This window comes from Balearica regulorum, chromosome 16, assembly GCF_011004875.1.
Source record: "Balearica regulorum gibbericeps isolate bBalReg1 chromosome 16, bBalReg1.pri, whole genome shotgun sequence".
Lineage (NCBI taxonomy): Eukaryota > Metazoa > Chordata > Aves > Gruiformes > Gruidae > Balearica > Balearica regulorum.
In genome coordinates this window covers 15752105-15772252 of record NC_046199.1, presented here as the reverse complement: position 1 = coordinate 15772252, position 20148 = coordinate 15752105, and the positions used below count along the sequence as shown (strand labels likewise).

Here is a 20148-nt window from a genome sequence, read left to right as displayed (position 1 = left end):
ACCCTCTGAGCCATCCAGCCCCTCATGCCTTTCATTTTTTAGGATATGGTTAGATTAGCCCATCCATTATAAATATGACACAGCAGTACCCACAAGCATTACAGAGTTTTCAGCATTTCAGCTAAAAACCCCATTTTGGAAGGATTTACAGCTTGGCTGCGAGAGTGGCGTCTGGCTGAAAGGTGGCATACAAAGTCTCGCCATAAGAACCCAGCCGTTTAATAATAAATCAATTTGGCTATTTTTAAATTAGAAGGCTGAAAAATACAAATTAAGTTTACCATTTGCTGACACATCTTTGATCTCAGAAGGAATGTGAATTCCACAGGCCAACTCTTCAGCTGATGTAAATCAGCGTAGCTACACTGGCATCAGTGGAGCTCCAGTGATTTACATGCTACAAATCTGTCCCTGGATTTATTAATGGAATATTTGTAGTTAGCTTTCGGGTCAAATCTTTGCTGTTGATGTAACCTACTGGAATCAATGGGGAGTTGCACATACACATGCAGGAAAAGACTTAGGTTTCTTTCTTCCCACTCCTGATTATTTAATTTTTAATTAAAACAAAACTGCAGAGAACGAGCCTAAGCGTAGAGAATCCAGAGTAGTTAAGGCAGTCCGTATCTTGGTTGGGACCACAATGAGATTTACAAGGCAGCTGTAGCACATGCATCAATCGCTACTTTTCAATCTTTATAGATTGATCCCTATGGCAATCTGTGCTATTGTTGATCCATATTAACAGAACAAGCCTATATTTGAGCAGTTTCGTGGAGAGGCCATGCTGAAACTTCAAAAAAAACCCCGAACAAACCACAAACAAAACCCGGGAAGAACCCAAAAAACCCCTCTGAAAAAGAAAGGCCAAAGATTTGGCATTACATCCAGGACTTTCTCCTCCTCCCTCCTGTGCCCCCCACATCTCCTACCTATTGCTGCGGTCCGTTGCAGGAAGGGCTGAACGGCTCTGCCGCAGCTCCTCCAAACCGGGCACGTGCGAAGCGGCAGCTACTGAAGACACCAGCCGGCGTCAAGGGAGCAAGTAAAATAAGGCACTAAAGCCAAAACCCAGAACATCCAAACTCGATTTAAGTCTCCCCAATTTCCTCTGCCACACAGGACAAGTTCTGTCACCTTTTGGCACTGTTTCCATCCCCTCCCCCTGCCATAAAGCCAAATGGGACTAATGATATTTCCTAAACTGTGTGTGGAGTTGGGATTTATGGATGACATATGCTAAACATACCATCTATTTGCATGTTTATGATTGCACATGCCATCGTAAATGCAAGGTGGAACTGCCTTTGCAAATGCATCATTTTACAAACATTTCTGAAAACCTGAGTATCATCTGGGTTATTGACCAGATCTTTTTAAAAGTAGTATTTTGTATTTAGTGATAGTATAAACACCAAACATTTACTAACACTCAGCACATGCAGTGCCTGTCTATTATGGCGCATGCAGAAAGCATCGTGGCATTAACTGATGCAATGCCCGAGATAGAAATGTTTGCTTGTTTCACTCAGTACATTTCTTCATTTGCTGAATAATTCAGCTTCTATACAGGCTCAGCTGACCTTTGCTTGATAAAGTCACATTTCTAAGCATTTGCTTGCATTTGGTATTTTTAATCAGGTTCAAGTCCACTCACTACACATCAGAGCTGAGAATAATGATGCAGATACGTGTTTTAGCCAAATGATGTTCCTTATAGCGCACACACTTCCCCCAAATCACTGAGTTGTTAACTAAAGTGTAAGAGAATTTATGATGCTAAATAAAACCAGGAAAAAAAAAGATGTTTTAATAAGATGAAAATCCAAATGTTAAAATAATGAGCCATCTGTATGGGTGGCCCTCTCCTGAGAGATGCCAAGAGCTTTACCATCTGTGAAACATTTACCAGCTGTTTCCTTCCTTTTTCGTGAGAACATAAGAAATCCTTGCAGTTGGTGTTTCTAACTGACACATCCTAGTGAAGGAAACAGGTTTGTTCAACGTCAGAGACCTCTCATGAAAGCTACCCTGGCTGGAATTAACCTAATAATATTTTGGTAACCATCACTGTTCCCTGTTTCGAAAAGGTCTTTCCGAACAATGGTCCGGCAAGCCACAGAGCGCTCTGGAAAATGGAGGAGGCAGAAAACAACCCACGAACCACAAACTGGTTTCAGGGAAAAGAAAATATATTGAATATTTGATCTGAGCATTTCTTTGCTGTTTTGCTTTTTTTAAACCCTAATCTGTTGCAGGAATTCAGGATAAATTTGTAACCCACATGAAGCTCAAAGGCACTTGCAATAAATCAGTATAATCCAAGTACAGCAGCAGACCTCGCTCTCCCTGCTCCCACGGCTGGTTCACACACCTGCCAGCAGCGGATCCCTGCAGCCCGCGACCCGACGCGCCCGCCTCGGCGCAGGTGGGTCACGCCGCGTCCGAGCATCAGACAGTCGTGCTCTGGAAGATTTTAGTTTGCGGTACGCACAGATCAAAGGCTACAAAATAAAGACAAGTTTAATCCATGAAAGGATATATTGGCTTGTATTTATTTGTATCCTGATGTGCTGTAGCCCTAATTGCACAGCATTTAATTATTTCCTTAGTGTTCTCTTATTTCATTAGCTGCCAATGTGAATTGAAGAGAATATAACTTAAGAAGCAGAATTAGCTCTTAAATTCCAAGTCGATGAAATTTGCCCATAGGAGTGATAAAGGGAGTTTCTATGAAGTATTCAGTTATGTTTTCAAAAGTTAATTTTTCAACAGACTTGTGAAGTGAGTCAGGGGAAAAAAGAAAATCAGCATCCAATCCAGTTGACAGTCTCTGCGGCTGTGCAAAGAGCAATAGTTGGTTATCGTCCATATGCCCAACACCATGGTACCCTGCTCTTCACCATTATGACATTTGTAACAGCCACGAAGGGAGACACCAGCCCTCCACAATGCACTGGCAGCACCGGCCTCGAGTCAGGGACCATTTTTCTCACTGAAAGTTTCCTCTCATTCCCTTTCCCCAAACGGGAACATTAGCACATTAGAACATGAAGAAATGAAGGAGGTTTCTCATTTCTTGTGCAGGGATGCACCGAGATACCCGAGAATGGAACAGACGGCAGTGGGAACACGCTGGGACAGACTTCTGACACGGCACCCAGAGTGGCCTTTGCTCGCGGGGGAACATCCCTGCGCAAATTACAGAGCTGCCTCTGCAGTGAGCAAACTCTACCCCGCCGCTGAGCCCCCCAGCCCGGGGCTCCCACGGTCGCTGCACGTACCAGAGCGGCCCCAAAACCTCTTCACCTTGTTCCCACCACAACGCAATCTCCATAATCAGCTCCGCAATACCCGATAGGCAATTCCCAGCTTCCAAGAGGTAAGTACAGGCAGGCTGTCTCCGTCCAGGGGCTGCCTATACCACGAGTGGTGTTACAAAGCAGAATAGGTAGCAGCAGAATAAGGACAAGGCAGCGTAGAGTGGGCACCGTCGACAAACACAAGTAGACCCTCGGGCAGTTATCCTGCTACGAGCTACAACACGAGAGCGCTAGATGTCTGCGTGACACAGAAATACCTGCAAAACCATTAGCGGAGCTGCTCCGCATCTTTCAGCAGCGAGCCGTGAGCCAGCGGATCACACTATGAGCCACAGAAGAATTCCTCTCCTTAAAAATCCGCACTGCATCAGAGAGTTAGTCAACAAGAGCAACATGGAGCTGATTTCCTCCACTGCAGGATCTCTTCAGTATGTGGTTAAATTAAAGTGTTAAACTTGTTTCATTGTACATCACGCTTCTTTCGCTGATATTGGAACCGTTTTTCTTTACGTTAAAAACACCCAAATAGAAACACTTTGAAGAGACAAGTACCAGCAAATGGCATAAAAGGGCACTGGGCATTTGGAAGCAGGAGCGAATGGCTCTCCCGAAACACAACTAAACAAACATCCCGCACTGAGGACAGACCCAAGTAAAACTAAAAATGATAACCTCAAGGTCTGCAGGACCAGCTACAGTAGTGTGTTTGATACTTCATTTATTATGATACCATGTCAATCTGCAATGTGTGGAAAGGCGTAGACATAAACCCGCGATTCCACTTTCTCTCCATAACTTAAGAAATCATACTTTGCCAGTAAATTAAGTCAGAGTTATAGATACTTTTTATTAACCACTTTGAAGAACAATTCTACAGGTACCAAAAAAATATCAAGATATGAAACACAGCATGGGTATTAAGCAAGTACAAATGAAAATAAAGGAGTCGTTTATGTCCTCTTGGGCAAACCAACTTCCCCAATATAGCATCCCTACTGTCAATAAAACACCTGGCTTTCCTCACAAGAATGAAAACTTAGAACTTAACTTTTACATCATAGCAAAGAACAGCACAAGATTTTTGCTAGGCACCCTCCCAAAAATTTTAGAACGGGTACTAATACTGAATGGTACTGAAGAGGTTGTGATCTGTTCTTTAAAGAGGAACTACAAAGTTTGGTAGCTTGCATGATGTTTTAAAGTGTAGTGATATCACTCTCAGATAAATCTATCTTTTACCAGAAAATCTAAAGTCTTCAAAAGATGGTGAAAATTAAGTTTCATGCCATCCTTGAAAAGTAAGTCCTGGAAAACACCCTATCAATATTTATTCCCAGAGAAACTGAGGCATGAAGTAATACAGAATTATTTTCAGGCTGAGCTATCTGTGCTCACCTCAAAACCATCAAATCAGCTCGGCTAGATGGAAGTCCTAATGGTACCATAGCCCTTCCGTTCTTCTTTAAGTGTCTTAAAAACCTTGGGATACAGGGCGGTACAGAAAACATGGGTCGCTCGAGTGTTACCTGCTCAAAGAAGCACCTTCTTCTGAGGTCAAGCGATTTTAATTCATGATATCCTCTAGTGACCCGAGCCCGTAGCAGCATCTACACTTACATGAATGTTATTAGTATGTGCTTACAAGGGGATCGGGAAAAAGCTAACAGTGACTGCAGTACATGCTGTGTTCCCCTGCTAGAATGAGATTAAGGTCATTGGCAGGGCAGACCATGTATGTGTAAAGTTTACATTGCAGATATCTTCACTGGTTTGCTGAAGTGCTCATAATTTCAGGCACTCAAATACTCTTCAACTTTGCGAGTACAGAACATATGCAATTAATCAGAAAGGCATTACTAACAAAAAATGGGGTTTGTAGGTGTATGAAATCCTGCATATCTTTCAGGATTTATAAAAACCCACAGCTGAGTCTGCTGGTTAAGTCAAATAAAAGCCAGGTTTCAAAATTAAGCAATCCTAGTTTTTTGTTGCTATTTTGAAATCTCTCAGGATGATTTTCCACGGTTTTAAACCCCTTACATGGCATCAAGCATAGCATGTGTGCATATACATTTGTTTGTGTACATTAACCCATTTTGCTCTTGGTTCTAGTTCTAAAGAACAAATATTGCTCTGAACAAAGCCTGTCTTGAGTGCTACCCTCCCGCACGCAAGCAAGGACAGCCCACTTTCCATCTGAAGTACCTGCATAACTGAGCAAGTGTTCAGCTTTGCTTTTCTGTTTTGAAAGCTAGCAGGTTTAGCAGTTAGTACTTCTAAATGACACCAGTTACAGCGTTCAATGTATAAATTCTAGATTATAAAACCGGTTTGTAAGCACAGCCTCTTTTCCGTGCTCCTGGAAACGCTCCGACTGCTGGACGCTGCACAGCGGGTTGGGAAGAGCGCGGCAGAACGGACCCCCAGCAACACCAAGGTGACACGGATAGGGTTACTCATGATTTACTGGGCTGCACAGTGCTCCTCGTTAGTAGGCGTTCGAGACGTAACCTCAAAGCGTCCAAGCACTCGGCATAGCTAAAGGTCCCATTTTACGTGTTGGAAGGGTAGCTGTGTTAACCAGAGTGTCCTGGACACGTTCCAGCATAGGTAACTGCGTTCTGTTTTAGCAAATTCTCCCTCCGTTTCCAATTAGGAACGGTATCCATCACTTTTGGCTCTGCGCCGCTCCCACGATAGGGGTGAACAAAGGCAGCACTTGACACAGATCAACTTTTTGACACATAGGTGGAAAAATGGGCTTGCTAAGTAGGTAATGGTGAATATTAACATTTTAGATGGTGACCTCTGCACAGTTCACTCGGGGACAAGCGGTGCTTCGCCATGAACTAGAGGAACCACTCTCAGTATAAGGCAAAGGGAGACTCAGCCCAAGTACTGCGGCTGCACCACTACAAAGCTCTGACGGTACTGTGCAATAAAGAACCTGGGCGTTAGGTAGCATTAATGATCAAGGAGAAAGCTCCTGTTCTTTCTCTCTCCAGTCCCAGGGAACGTGTCTATCTTACCAGAGTAAGTGCTCAGAGAAGAACTGCCGCTGACCAAGGGAAGAACAGGCTCAGACCCCATATCTGTAAGTCGGCCTGGGATCAACGGCTCTACAAACCTTTTAAGTCCTTGTGCATCCTATGACACTAAGGCAAGTCCCTGACTTTCCATGGATGCACTGAAGACTGAGGAACTGCCACATCAATACAGAGAGAGACTTTTCAGTGTTTCTGCCCAGCTGGGAATTTCAACCAAGTAGGTGCTTTGGGGTTGCTCTTGACTAACAGGTTTCATCTAACAAAAATGCCACTGTACAATTTATATGCTTAAATGCATTTAGAAGTATCATCTCTTCTGATCCAGAGGGTCCTTAAGAAGAGCTGTTGGAGAGCAGTAATAACACGTATGCGGGCAGACCGACATTTCTGCATGCAGAAGGACATTTCTTAGTATTATTTTTATGTGAATGACCAAAATCCTCTGCAAATACTTCTGGCTTTCCTGACCCTGCCCTTCTCTTATTGCTATAATATTTATGATCTTCTGTATCTTAATTCTTCCATTGAGAGTCTTATGCCAATTCACAGACCAGGTGCTGTGTAGGTGGGTGCTGTGTGGGTTTCCCCTCTGCTCAGATGCCTGAACTACAAGAGCTAAGCATCATGTTCAGCCAGGCCTGAACACCCTTTGAGCCAAGATTAACAATCTGTGCCAAACTATGGAGGCAGCATGGGCTCAAAACACCTTTTTTAAACTTTTGTTAATATCTAGTTATATAAATAGTACAAATCTGTCCATAAAAAAAAATTCTCTTAATCACTTGTGCAGTCAGGCAAACTTCGATCTCATCTGTCAGAATGTCAGTGAACTGCAGACGCCCATCCCTGATCTCACAGTAATTCGTTATCACTTAACGCCATCGATTTCAATGGCAGGTATCAGAAATCCCATCAAGAACAAAAAAAACCACCCAAAAACAAGCTATATTTTTTGGCACTTCCTTAAGAACTCATTTGTGAGATAGGAGTAGCTGCTGTTTTCATCAAATTTCAAAGGATGATCTGTTTTATAGCTGTTGATTTATTAATTATCCAATCTCAGCTGTCTGCTAGGAACTTTCTCCCAAGCGCGGGGCACTCAGTCACAGTACCAGCGTGGTTCCCAGTGCTCTCCAGAACCTCCCTCAGCTTCGTCACAGGGGGACGGCACCTACATTTAGCACCCGACTGGATTTCTGAAACCCTTTGGGACTCCACCAAAGCCTCTGTCTGCCTCTCCACTGTCAATCCTCACGGGCTGTCGTCTCTTTTACTGAGTCTTTGGTAGAAACAAATACAAAACCCAATGTAAAATTCAAATAGGACTGGGAAGTACATTTGGTATCAGATTGCCTTGAAACCTACTGCAGCTTTTTGCAAAAGCATACCCATGTTCTCCCAAGTTCTTGGGCACATCTGGAGTTTCACAGTTTTGGATCAAACCAGATGACAGCCGTCTGTCAAAAGACAGCCAGAAGCCCATCAAACAGATATGCAAAAGAATTAAATGAAGAAAACTCTTTTGAACCCAAAATAGAATTTTCTGTAACACAGAAATAGTTCTTTTTCCAAACTTCCTTTCATGGAAAGGACAGAAAGTTAATTCTTTCTGTCTGAAAACAACACATTGGCTTTACTGATGACAGTTTTTAGAAACAGAAAGACAAGAACATTTACTACTAGCTCTAAGATCATTTTACACATGTGAACACAGTGTTCGTCTTGTGCACGATGGGGACGTGGGGCTGAAACCACGCCAGGATTTGTGGTCACCTTTGGGGGACCCGGTCCTGGCCCGAGAGCTTTAGATCTCAGGTACAGAAAATCTTAGTTAACTCAAAACACTGTTTTGGACGGAAAAGGCAGCTGAGCTTGTTCAGGAAGAGCTTCTGGCTTGTTTGGAGCGGTGGTGGTTCAGAGCATTGTACTTGGCCTCAGAAATTTAATTGTACCTAAATTAAGACTGAAAACTGATCAGGTTGGATTAAAGCCTAGTGGGATTCTGGAACAGAGATTTCTCGCTCTGTCCTTTGCTAATATTTTTCCAAACTGCTTTTTGGCAATCCTTTCATTTTTGCACCCAGTTTTCCCTGTAAATGAGCAGTGAAATTCCAAGGGACTCTATCAGGAGTTAAAATCACTCAGTATATATTTGCCAGCGCATGCAGTGTTTATTTTTAAACAGTGCCAAAAGTGTTTATAGATAGAAACAACAGGACAACCCATAATTAAATAACTGTTTCTGCTACATCTGCTATTTAGCAACTTGAAGGAAAATAATTTCCCAACAACAAATAGGAATGGTCAAGAAAGCTCTCAAGTTTGGGCCCATTATTACCATATAAAACAACATATTAGTTGCTTAGCTACCAATCATAAAAGAAGCCCAATTAAAAATGAAAGAATCTTAACTAGCTGCATGGAATATAAAAGTGAAAAGTTAAAAGCTGTCAGGTGGTTAGTGGAGAGAATACTGAGAAGTGATTGACAAACTGGGCTTGCTTTGCTTCAAATTTGGCTTTGATTCAATAAATGATTGACACACTGATGTCGTCTGAAATAGCAGATTGTGCTTCGGAGAGGCTATTTAGCAGCCCATTGATTGACAGGTTACTAAAATTGTCCCATGGACAGAGGTAACCAAACAGAGCTATATTTTGACAGGTGGGGCTTTTTTTTTTTATTTCACCTGTATTTACTATGCAGTTTATATTAGAAGCAGAAGTAGAGAAAGGCCCATAAAAGTGTCACTCAATTTCCATGAAAATGGCTGGATGTCTCCTTTTGTAATATTGTTCCACAAAACCAGAACTCCGTTCCCCCATTAAGTATCCCGCTTTTTATGGAAGACTCTTAAAGCCAAACTGAAGAGCCTCAGACTTCTTGTTCAGAAGCGGAGACACATGGTGAAGGTGACGGCGTTTGCCCTTGGCCGGGCAGGAGCCACCACCAGCCGCGTTTGCTGCCGCGCCACGTAACGGTGCTGCGGTGTCACCCCAACGCCCGGCCTCGCCAGTTCGCTAACGATGGGGTGGATCCACACCTGAGATCTACAACCCTGAGTAAGACTGAGGGTGTGTAAGAACTCGTTCGATCTCCTCCGGAACAGGTGTGAGGCAGCACAGCTGATCCCAGGAGTTGTGCCACCAGTGACACAGGTGCTTCAGAAATGCCCGATGTTTTGGGAACAAAGGAAAAAGCATTCTGACCAGGCATGGACAGTAAAAACCGCCTAGCATTTTTCTTTTAATCGAAGAAAAAGCACCACACAGCATCTATCCTGAGTAAGCATGAATCCAGCATTATTCCCCTCCACCGTTAGCCTCCAGACTCTCCAGAAACCCCCAGTTTTCTAGGTTTGTTATCACTCTTATTTTTGACACTTTTAATACAAAACCAATTACTATTGCTGAGCAATAAGTCTTTCTTGTTTCTAAATATTCTCCTCTTTGTTCCAATTAGGGAGGATGTTTCCAATTTTGTCTCACAGTTAACATTTTAGACGTCCACAAAACTTTAACGCTTCTGATCTGCTGCTTTTGTAACTCAGTCACTGATACAGAATGCTCTTTGCTTTCTATCTTCAGCTTCTCCACTGCGTATAATTCACCGATAAAACTCTTTTTCGTTCAACCCAAAGCAGTTTGCACATTGGCAGCAGACAAAACACTATGGGTGAGCACTTACTTCAGGTGTAAGCAACCTGTATTAGGTACCTGAGTGTGCAGGTTACACTCTCCACTCACGGAGAGAAAGAAAGAGACTGTTTCCTTCAGAGACACTACTTTACAGCACATAGTCCAACCAAACCGCACAGGAAACACGAAGGACAACGTTACTGATGGGCACTCACCCGACAGAGCGGAGCTGGAGCTGCGGGCAGAGGGCAGCGGCGGTGGGGAGCAGCCTGGGCTGAGCTGGGGCAGGTCCCGGGGGCGGGGGGGATGCTGGAGCCGCCTGGGAAGAGTCGGGCCGTCCCACCCAGAAACACAAACTCACTCCTCTGGGCCAGGTGCACGCTCGTTTTCACTAACACTCAGGGGTTTCTGGCAGTTCTTGTGGAGAAAGAAAAAAACCTATATTTCCAATGTTTTTGCCTGCCTTTAGTCTTCACGTGGCATTATTGCTTTTTCCTGTATGAAAGCTTTGTGTCTTATATCAGTAAGAGCTTCATGTCATTAAAAGTGCATCCCAATTAAAATCATATTAGGCATTTTGTCCCTTTTAGTGGCTTTAGCATTTCAGCTTAACTTTCTCTGCATTGTTTATCAGACAAATGTGCTTGGTATGTGTAAGCGGTGTTTGTCCATGTCTTTTCTTGACATTAAAAAAAAATCCCAGTATGGCTCAGGGGGTGACATGGTTTAGTAGGAGTGGCAACACAGACAATTGTAGATTCTTAAAGTATTTAGCACCCCGGCCATTATCAGAGACAGAATACTAGAGGCTTTAGGAAGTACCAGTATCATTGTAGCCCCCAGAATATCAGATACATCAATTATTCCAATTGACAGCATAATTTTATTCTCTAACTATAAAAGATAATAATAAATAATCATACCAATAAAAGAAAGAATAGGCTTACACTGCACACACAATCCATTTATGGCATAAGGAAGCAATCCTTCCCTGTGAGGGTGCTGAGGCCCTGGCACAGGGTGCCCAGAGCAGCTGTGGCTGCCCCTGGCTCCCTGGCAGTGTTCAAGGCCAGGTTGGATGGGGCTTTGGGCAACCTGGGCTAGTGGAGGGTGTCCCTGCCCATGGCAGGGGTGGCACTGGGTGGGCTGGGAGGTCTCTGCCCACCCAAACCAGTCTGGGATTCTGTGATAATGGACAGCATACATCCCAATACCATGGTGACTGGGTGCTTTGTGATGAAATTATCCAGATAGATGGGAGTATTTGCATACTTTGTCAAATCAAGACTGCTATAGCCATTTTCAAAAGCACCTTCAGTCCCACACATCTATGCCTTCACCTTGCCTTCTACTCAGGGTGTGCAGCTTCTAACCCAAAGTTTTCTGTAGATGTTTATCTTTTTTTGTCAGCTGTGTAATATATTTTCCACAGTTTATTTGCTCTCTTTATTTGGATGGCTACTAAATCTTTAAAAGGAAGAGAGGAATACAGCATCAAAGAGCTCCCAATATTTACTTTCTAAGTGGCCTGGCCTCTCCCATCCCCATCTTTCCAAAAGAAATCTGCTTCTGCCTCCTTTTTGTGCCTCCTTCAGAAGCCACAGCCCCACAACCTCTAACAACTAACAGACAAGATCTTTCTAAGCGTGACTTTCATACGGGCAGAGGATTCCTTGGAAACATTGCTCTCTACAAGAAAGGACCAAACGCAGTCCGTGTGGTTTAGCATTCCCAGTTGTAGTGGTGCACGGCCATGGTTTTGATTCACTGGGAAAAAAACCCTGATATCATCTTCAAACTTCTACTTTGCAGGAAGGTATTCAGCAGTTATGCAGGCATTGCATAAAACATGTCCATTTTATAATTTTAACATTCATAGCGTATTTTAAAAAAATCTATTAAAATACATATTTCAATGAAATATGATAGTTTAGGAAAAAAGTTTTGGAAGAACACTGCCTTCTTGATGTTGCTTTTTCACCCTAAAAACGGCAGTTCTCATTTTTTCCTTTGTTTCAATTATGTCATTTTCCAAGGCCTCTTCTGAGACTACGGTCCATTTCCTGCCCAGTTCCAGCTGATTGTTATTATTTTTAAAAATTCTAAAGATGTTGTTATTTTTTAGAAACGAAAATAAATCCACTAGTCCAGCGTGCTCACTGATTAGGGACTTAACTCAAAATCCACCGAAGAAAACAGGGGGGTTGTGGATTGTGGAATGAACAACTTCTAGATCAAACTAATTCAATTAGCTGCTTTTGCTGTTTTGATTGGGAAATGGCATCACAGCGTTGCTGTGCTTATTTCAGAAAAAGTGACGGGTTTATTGTTGTTTTTTTAAACCAGAGATTTGTTGTGATTTAAAAAAGGAAAATTCAATTCCTAAAATGAGAGCTTCCAGGCTGTTTCAGTCTGGAGTAGGTTTGCAAGACTGAATTATAAATTCTGGAAATAGGATGTCATGGTTAAAAAATGCATGGTGAGCCTTATGTACAGTTCTGAATGAGATCTTATGTGATATTTCAGCTGATGACATTGTGATGGAAGATGAACCACAGATGTGGCTGGAGAAGGTAGCTGCAGCCAGAGCTGTGCAAACCATCGCACTGTGTTAAATTCTCGTTTACTTGGCCACAAAAGATTATTTTTTGCAGTTAGATGGGAGTTCAAACTCAAATGCCTTCTTTTGCAGCCAAAAGGTGAATCCTTTAGCTGAAGATTAGAAGGCAAGGGGCTCTGGAAATGCTGCCTGCTGTTACTCAAAGTATACGTTATTAGCAATATCAGGATTTCATCCCAGGAGGTGAAATCTAACCTTCCTTACCACCCCACCGAACTGGAGTAACTGAACTGCGTGCAGAGAAATGCCTCAAAGGGGGAAAATGGATTTTGCCCAGTGCTGCTGTTCTACCCCTTTGTAGGGAAAAAGACTGTTGTATAGCACAGCAAAGAATATTTCTACAAAAAAAATCCCAAATATATGTTCTATTAAAAAATGAGTATTTGTCTAAATGTGCAGAAAAGAGTTCCTTACAGTGACCATGGATACTCAGGGAAAAACTATAAAGAGAAAGTCACAAAATGAGATACAACTGGAGAGGAATATAGTAAGAAAGTGTTTGGTAAGTGCCTTCTCCGTGCAGGAAAAGACCTAGGAAAGATTACATCTGTCCTCAGCAAAGACAGAAAGCTTTTGACAGATCACCCTGAGAAAGCCTTCTTTACTTTCATCTTCGCTACAGGAATCAGCTGTGATCAGATTGCAAAAATAATCAAGACCAGTGTCGGAATAGTGGGAGCTCTGGCTACAGTAGGAAGAAGAGTTTCAAGAGCACTTAGAGAGCACATAGATAAATAAGGTCAGGCCATCAACCCCATCTTAGAAGAATTTCAGAACTACCAGTGATCATCCCTGAAGACCTCTGGAGGACCAGTGGTTTCCAGAAGGCTCGGACCAGTGCAAAGACAGCAGCTATCTTTAAGATGGAAGGGTGGGAAGGGACCACTGGGTCATCTTACCTTCTGTTCATAGAAAAATACTGGAACAAAACAATCAAACTATCCATAAGAGCCTAGAATAAGGTATTTGGAGATGAACAACAGACAACATGGATTTATTCAAGGTAAATTATGTCAAACCTACCTAATCTCATTCCGTGACAGCGTGACAGACCTTGTGGACAGGGAAGTCATGTATCTTGGTAAGCTTCTACCACTGTCTCACATAACACTCTCACGTAAGTGAGCTACGGGATATCCTCCAGATGACATTACTGCAGGGGGCTGGAAGACGTTGGAAAATCATGCTCCAGAATTATACCTTCATGGCCCACTGTCAGGCTGGAATTATGTCTGGAGCGGGTCCTGGGCCCTGCAGTATCCAATACCTTTATTAATGTCTTAGAAGGTGGAACAGAAAATGCTTTGCATGAAATCTGCAGATGGTACCAAGCTAGGGGGAACGGCAACAGCCTTTGAAGGCAGCATTATAATACAGAATGATCTTGACAAATTGCAGAAACAGTCTGAAAAAATAGGATGCAATTCAAGATGAATCAGTGCAAAGTTGTCACTGATGCATAATCAGCTGTTCAAATATAGGATGGGGACAACTGATTACAAAGCAGTTCTGCAAGAAAGCATCTGGGGTTACAGTGAATCAGAAGCTGTACATGAGTCAACAGTGTCATGCTGTTGCAGAAAGGGCATATGTCAAACTGGGACATATAAACAGGAGTGTCATATGTTAGACATGTGAAGTAATCCCACTTGGTGCTGGGGAGATTTCAAACGCAACACGGCATCCAGCCTTTGGCGCTGCACTTTGAAACATATGTTGTCCAGCCACAGAACAATGAAAACAGTGCCAGGACCAGAAAACATGACCTACAAGGAATGACTGAAGAAACTGGGGTTGTTTGGTGAGTAGATGTAATAAGTCTTCGAATATATTAAAAATTGCTGCAAAGAGGAAGGAAATGAACTGTTCTCCATTTCATTTGGGAACACCATAAAAAGAAAGAAACAGGTTTCCAAAAAGTCTTCAACTGTAGGAAAATTTTCTACAGGTAAGGCCAGTAGAATAGATTGCCCGGAGGATTGTTGAATCTGCATCGTGTTGGTCAAATGTGCCTCAAGAGTGCAACAAGAACAGCTGATCCTCTCACTGGGCAGCGAGGGCTGCACCGGATCACTTCCCAAGGAACTCTTTTCTGCAAGGAATCCCCAGTCTGTCTCTCATGCTGTTTCTTTCAAAATCATTGTAACCCCAATTTTTATTTCAATCATTTTTTCCCCAGTAATTCTGAATAAGAAGGAAGTAAACGTTGAAGCTGGCAATGCCATTAGCTGGCAATATTAGTACATACCGAAAATTTTTCATTTATCAAACCCAAGTAATTTCTAACTTTTTTTTTATTTGTAGAACTTGTCAGAACTTCCACTTTGTCTTTCTCTAAAGTGGTAGGCAAAGCGTGAAGGGGGTCATCAACCCCAAGATGAATTTTATTCAAGATGAGTTATGTACCTACCTGCATATAACTTCTAGGGGAGAAAAAGAAAAAAGGAAAGGAAAAAAAAAACCACCACCCCATTTAATTATCTGCATAGCAGCCACAGAAAGACAGACAGACAACAAAAATAAGTAAGATAAGACTCTTCAAGTTACACAGCTGAGTTTGTTGTGACTACTCCCGATGGGAACTGTTATCAAAGTCAAGTACACGAAGCGTATTTGGCCCTTTATTGTGCACAAACATGTCTGTAAACTTTACTGTAATGCACAGCAAATCACACACGTTATTTTGAAAAATCCAACCAAAACCACCCTGGAGCTATAGCAACAGAGGATTTTCACTATCCCAGATCACACTGTTGTTCCATGTAATCTGCACCTAACCAAGAAATTGGAAAACCTATAAGAACATATCTAGTTGATTGTATATTGCTATATTTGGGGGGAGAAAATTCCTTCCGGATCCCAGCAGGGAATTCAGCTCATGCCCTGAAGCATGAGATTTGATTACTCTTTTTTGAACATGCATAACTGCCATTGCTATTACTGGTCATAACATTTTGTCAGGAAAGAGAAATATTATTCTGCAATGTAATAAAAATAGATAAAATTCAATATAGCTTCAGAATCATTTGCTACATTTCCAAAGTAAACATTAAGCACCCATCAAGATTATTCCATTGGATAAGCCAAGGAAGCCTCCAGTGCTATCTGTTCATTTTATTATCTCTAATTTTCAAGTGTGCAAAAATGCTTTCAGTAAATATTATGGGTTCTTCCTGTGCTAGAAGAGATGCTAAATGACCTTCACCAACTTAGTTATAAATAACAGAAGGAGGGAGCGGACAAACGCCATGCAGTTTCGGCTCTATTCAAACCTATCAGCGAATTCTGACCAGTGGATAAAAATGGACACCAGATTCTGCTTGCTTTTTTTCCTCTTCTTCATAATCCCACCCCAGTTCCCTCTTGAAAGGCATTCTGTTCTGTCAGCCATAATGGCATCTGCTGGTGGAGACAGGAAGCCATAAATCTGTAGGGTTCCTCTCGACCAAGCCTTGTTAATGCTCCCATTTATCACCGAGGATAGGGTGCCATCGCACTAGTGCTCCACTCAGAAGTCCATCTTCTCAATTTCCCCTTCCCCAAGGAGTAACCATTTAAAACAGTGACTTTCTCGTCTTGCATGTTGAGACTGAAACGCCACTGATACAAATACCATACCCACTGTGTAGCATTTGGATTTAAGCCATGGCTCTGGAGAACAATAGCCGCTACTTGCTGATCCCAGACTACCCTGAATCGCTGCTGTGCTTACATCTAGAGCTTGTATCTTTGCAACTTGCACAGAAGTAGCAGATCCCAGACGGAGAGGTTAAAATCTGAGGGGACTCTGTCGTTCGCTCCCCCCCCCCGCCGCCTGCTAGCGTCCCAACACACGATGCCATGTCCCACGGTTTGCGAGAACCGTTAATAAAAACATCACTGTGTTAAAACAGCATTTAATGCACAATTCTTCATAATAAACAAACCAGCCTAATCAGAGGGGCAGTATCTTTCTGTGCAGCCACGGAGGACAGGAAATATAAAACTCACTACAAGCATCCCCGGTTTTGTGATTTGGGAACCAAGACACAGGAGCTGAAGGGTTCAAAATCACAAATCAAGGCAGGATGAAATGTGAAAAGGAAATCCTAGCTTGCCACCCTGGCCCTGAACTGCCTGATCCAGGTCCGGTGCCGCACCTACAAATTAGATCGCGTGTCACTTCTTCTCGTCACAGTGCCGGGATAATTGCCCCGGTGCTGTGGGTGCCGTGGCCCCTCCTGGCCCTGGGTTTACACCTGCCTGAACAGAAATCCCCAGTGTGCACCAACAGGGTTTTACACGTGCTGCACAAAGGTGTAAGAGGTCTGTGCAATTCCGAGCGATTCAAGCAGAGCTGTTCACTTCGGAGTGAGTTATGCTCGGCAGAAGTGGAAAATTGAGTATTTTATAGTAGTGTTAGCCTATTTTATCTTTCAAACTAAGCATTTGCTTGCACCAATAAATACTTTCAAATTGCTTATAAAAATTGCTAGAGTCCGCACAGGCAAGGCTATCAAATAATTTAAGTGAAATCAGTTAGGTGGACACTTTCATAAACACGATCTCGTATTAGCCTGCTAAATGCAAAGGTCACTTAGGGGTCTTCCCGCAGAAACCCCTTCCCTGCCTGAGCTGCGGGACTGCGGTTTGCAGATCGCCAGTGACACCGGCTTTAACACAGCGGCTCTCGCTGGTGCTTTGTAACAGAGCCCGGTCTAAGACACTGATTTGAGAGGGATGCAAATTATTCCTGTTAAACCCAACAGTTTCATGAGAAAGGATACAAACGCCAAACAAGCAACAGAAGTATCTAAGAACTCGGTTCCATAGCGACCTGCGGGATGAGGTGACAGAGTATTGCAAACCCCACTTCGGAGAGTTCTTGTGCCGATTATAACCGTACGCATAGACCTGAACCCCTCCTTTCAGTCCCAAATCACTTTTCAAACCTCAAGGTGTTAACAGCAGCTGTGGAAACACATCTGCAATGACTAAGCGGGGCAGGGGAAGGTATCGCTGCGTGTCCCGGTGACCAAACCCGTCCAAGGCTCCAGCATCACCTGCCCCTCCTTGGCCTGGCGGCTCGTTGGGCTCCCTGAGAGCGAGGAACGCGGCGCGGCCGGAGGGGCACGGACCTGGCTTGCCGTGGGGGTGCAGGAGCCCCCGACGGGCGGACCCTGCCTCCGGGCGCTGGAGCAGGACCGCTCACCCTGCCCCCCCGGCTGCGGCAGTGCTCCCTCCCTGCAGGAGGGCCTCAGCCCAGCGCTGCCTTTCACCCGAACTTCTCCAAACTTCGCATTTACGCCTGGCCACGCTGACTCCCCCTGCTGCTCCTAACGGCGGGGGGGGGGCGTTCGGGCGAGGAGGACGATGCCAGAAGATGCCGGGCCCCGGCTCCCCCAGCCCCGAGCTCTCGGCAGCCACTTCCACCTGAGCAGCCCCGCTCGCACGGCCACCAGCCGCTGCTGCGGCAAAACGGCGGGAGCGACCGCGGCGGCCGCCCGCGGCCCTGGCGCACGGCGGGGGGAACTGCCCGTACCCCGGCCCCGGGCGGCCAGCGGGGGCACAGGGCGCTGCCGGCCCCCCGCCCCGGCCCGGCCCGGCCCCCCCCCCCCCCGCGCCGGGCGCTCCCGCCGCCCCGCAGCGCCCTCCGTCGGCGGGAGAACCCGCGGGGGGGGGTCACGCGTGGAGCGGGGGGCGGGCGGGGGAAGGGTCGCGCGTGGGGCCGTGCCGGCGGGCGGCGGCGGGCCCGGTGCCGGCGCGCCCTGTCCCTTTAATAAACTGCCGTGCCGCCTGTCTGCGCGGAGTAAATGTCATCCTGTCATCGGGTCGCGGAGGAGGAGTTTGTTAATGTTCAGTTTGCTCAGCGGATCGATGTTTGCTGGCATCGCCTCGCCCTGCCTGTGTGTGTGTGTGTGTGTGTGCGTGTGCGCGCGTGTGTGCCTGTGCGAGTGTGTGTGTGCGTGTGCGTGTGAATGCCAGATTTCCTCCCCTCCGAAGCCTCCCTGTCCTCTCCCACATCACTCACTGCCTGGCATCTGACAGCACGGAACCTGCACCGCTCCGCGCACACACACGCACGCACACACACACCACGCACACCCGGGCACCGCTCCGCCATACAGCTCTGCGAGGAGGAGGAGGAGAGGAGAGGAAAGGGAGGAAGCAGCCAGCCCCACAGTCTTTCCAGAGCTGCCTTTTTAATATATACATATCTATTTTGTTATTTATTTATTACCGTTCTCTGGCACTGTGGGCGCCTTTCATTTGCTCCTGAGCTTGGATGTTTGAATCAAAGCAAAGCAAGTGTTGCAACAGTTAAAAAAAAAAAGAAAAGCCAACCAAAAAAAAAAAAAAAAAAGAAAAAAGAGAGAGAGAAAGAAAGAAACCTAGATCTCTAAAATAAAATAAAAACCAAACAGGTTCCTATCAGTGAAGTGGAAAGGAGGGGGGCAGGGGAGGCTTGAGGGGGGTGCTGGGGAAAGCAGCTGAGAGGCAGAGGCAGAGAAACACGACTCAGGAGCGTCTCAGGGCTCTCGGATCTGGGGACAGAAGTGAGATTGGAGAAAGTAGAGCGATGCCAAGGAGGAAACAGCAAGCACCCAAACGGGCTGCAGGTAAGGAGAAGCCATCCACTTACACAGCCTCTGTCTCTCCACTCCTTCCAATCCTACCCCCCATCTTTATTATTATTTAGGGTCACCCTTGCTTTTCCGGGCTGGATCTTTATTTATTTATCCCCCCTCCCCCTCCCTTTCCCTTCGTAACTCCACGGAGCCAGTTTCATCCCTTCGTGCCAAGATCTTCACTCTGCCACGGGCTGTCCCCCTCCACCGCCGCCGCTCCCGCCGCGCCCGGTCCCCGCTGCTCGCTCCGGGCTCCAGCCTGCCCGGCTAAACTTTCCCCCCAACTTTCTGCCACTCGCTCCCCTTCTCCCCCGGCCCCTTCCCCTTACGAACCGAAAGCAGGCTCCCATCTGCTTCCAGCTTTAGTCTTCCCCCCCCCCCGCCTTTTCCCCTTTCTGATTTTTCCTCCCTCCTGGTGGTTTTTCTTTTTAAAACGTGCGTTTCGCGAAGTGGGTCGGTGTGGTTAAGCTTTTATTTCGCCGTGTTTCTGGTGGCAATGCTGGCGGGGTGTGTGTGTGTGTGTTGTGTATGCCTGAAATAGTACAGGGACTGTCTCTGCTGATGAACCCGGTGGGGAAGTTCAGCCTTTGATCATCAGTGGTGAAAATTGCAACAGGAAATAAAATGAAACGTTCTGACTGTTAGAAGACAATCCACATTTTCAAATCAAATCCTTCTTTTGTTTTGTAGCCGACTTTATATATTTGCACATGCCAAGTGGTTTTGCAATTTTTATTTTTTTAAAAAAGAAGAAAATAGTTTGCAACTTTGGAAGTGTTTTGTTTTGTCATTTGTACGGTGTTCTTTTTCTTTCGGGGGCCAAGAAAAAGAAACAGATGAGTGGGCCTATATAGTAAATCTTTTCAAAGAGTTTTCTTTCAGGCTGCTTAATTGCTTTTTATTTTTTTTTAA

General features: G+C 44.8%; 1 protein-coding gene across 6 annotated transcripts in view; it reads left to right on the top strand.

Annotated features, from left to right (window-relative positions):
- Positions 1-18515: 18515 nt before the first annotated feature.
- TSHZ2 (teashirt zinc finger homeobox 2) overlaps positions 18516-20148 on the top strand; it is a 225389-nt gene continuing 223756 nt past the window's right edge. For 5 of the 6 annotated variants that reach the window (XR_012837978.1, XM_075768311.1, XM_075768307.1 and 2 more), the window contains exon 1: positions 19079-19227. Coding sequence is in view for 5 of the 6 variants with exons in the window: in XM_075768311.1 (XP_075624426.1) it covers positions 19188-19227 (40 nt within the window). In the remaining variant the exon portion in view is untranslated. Of the gene's footprint in view, positions 19228-20148 lie in introns of all 6 variants that reach the window. The other variant, XM_075768306.1, reaches the window with a different exon arrangement.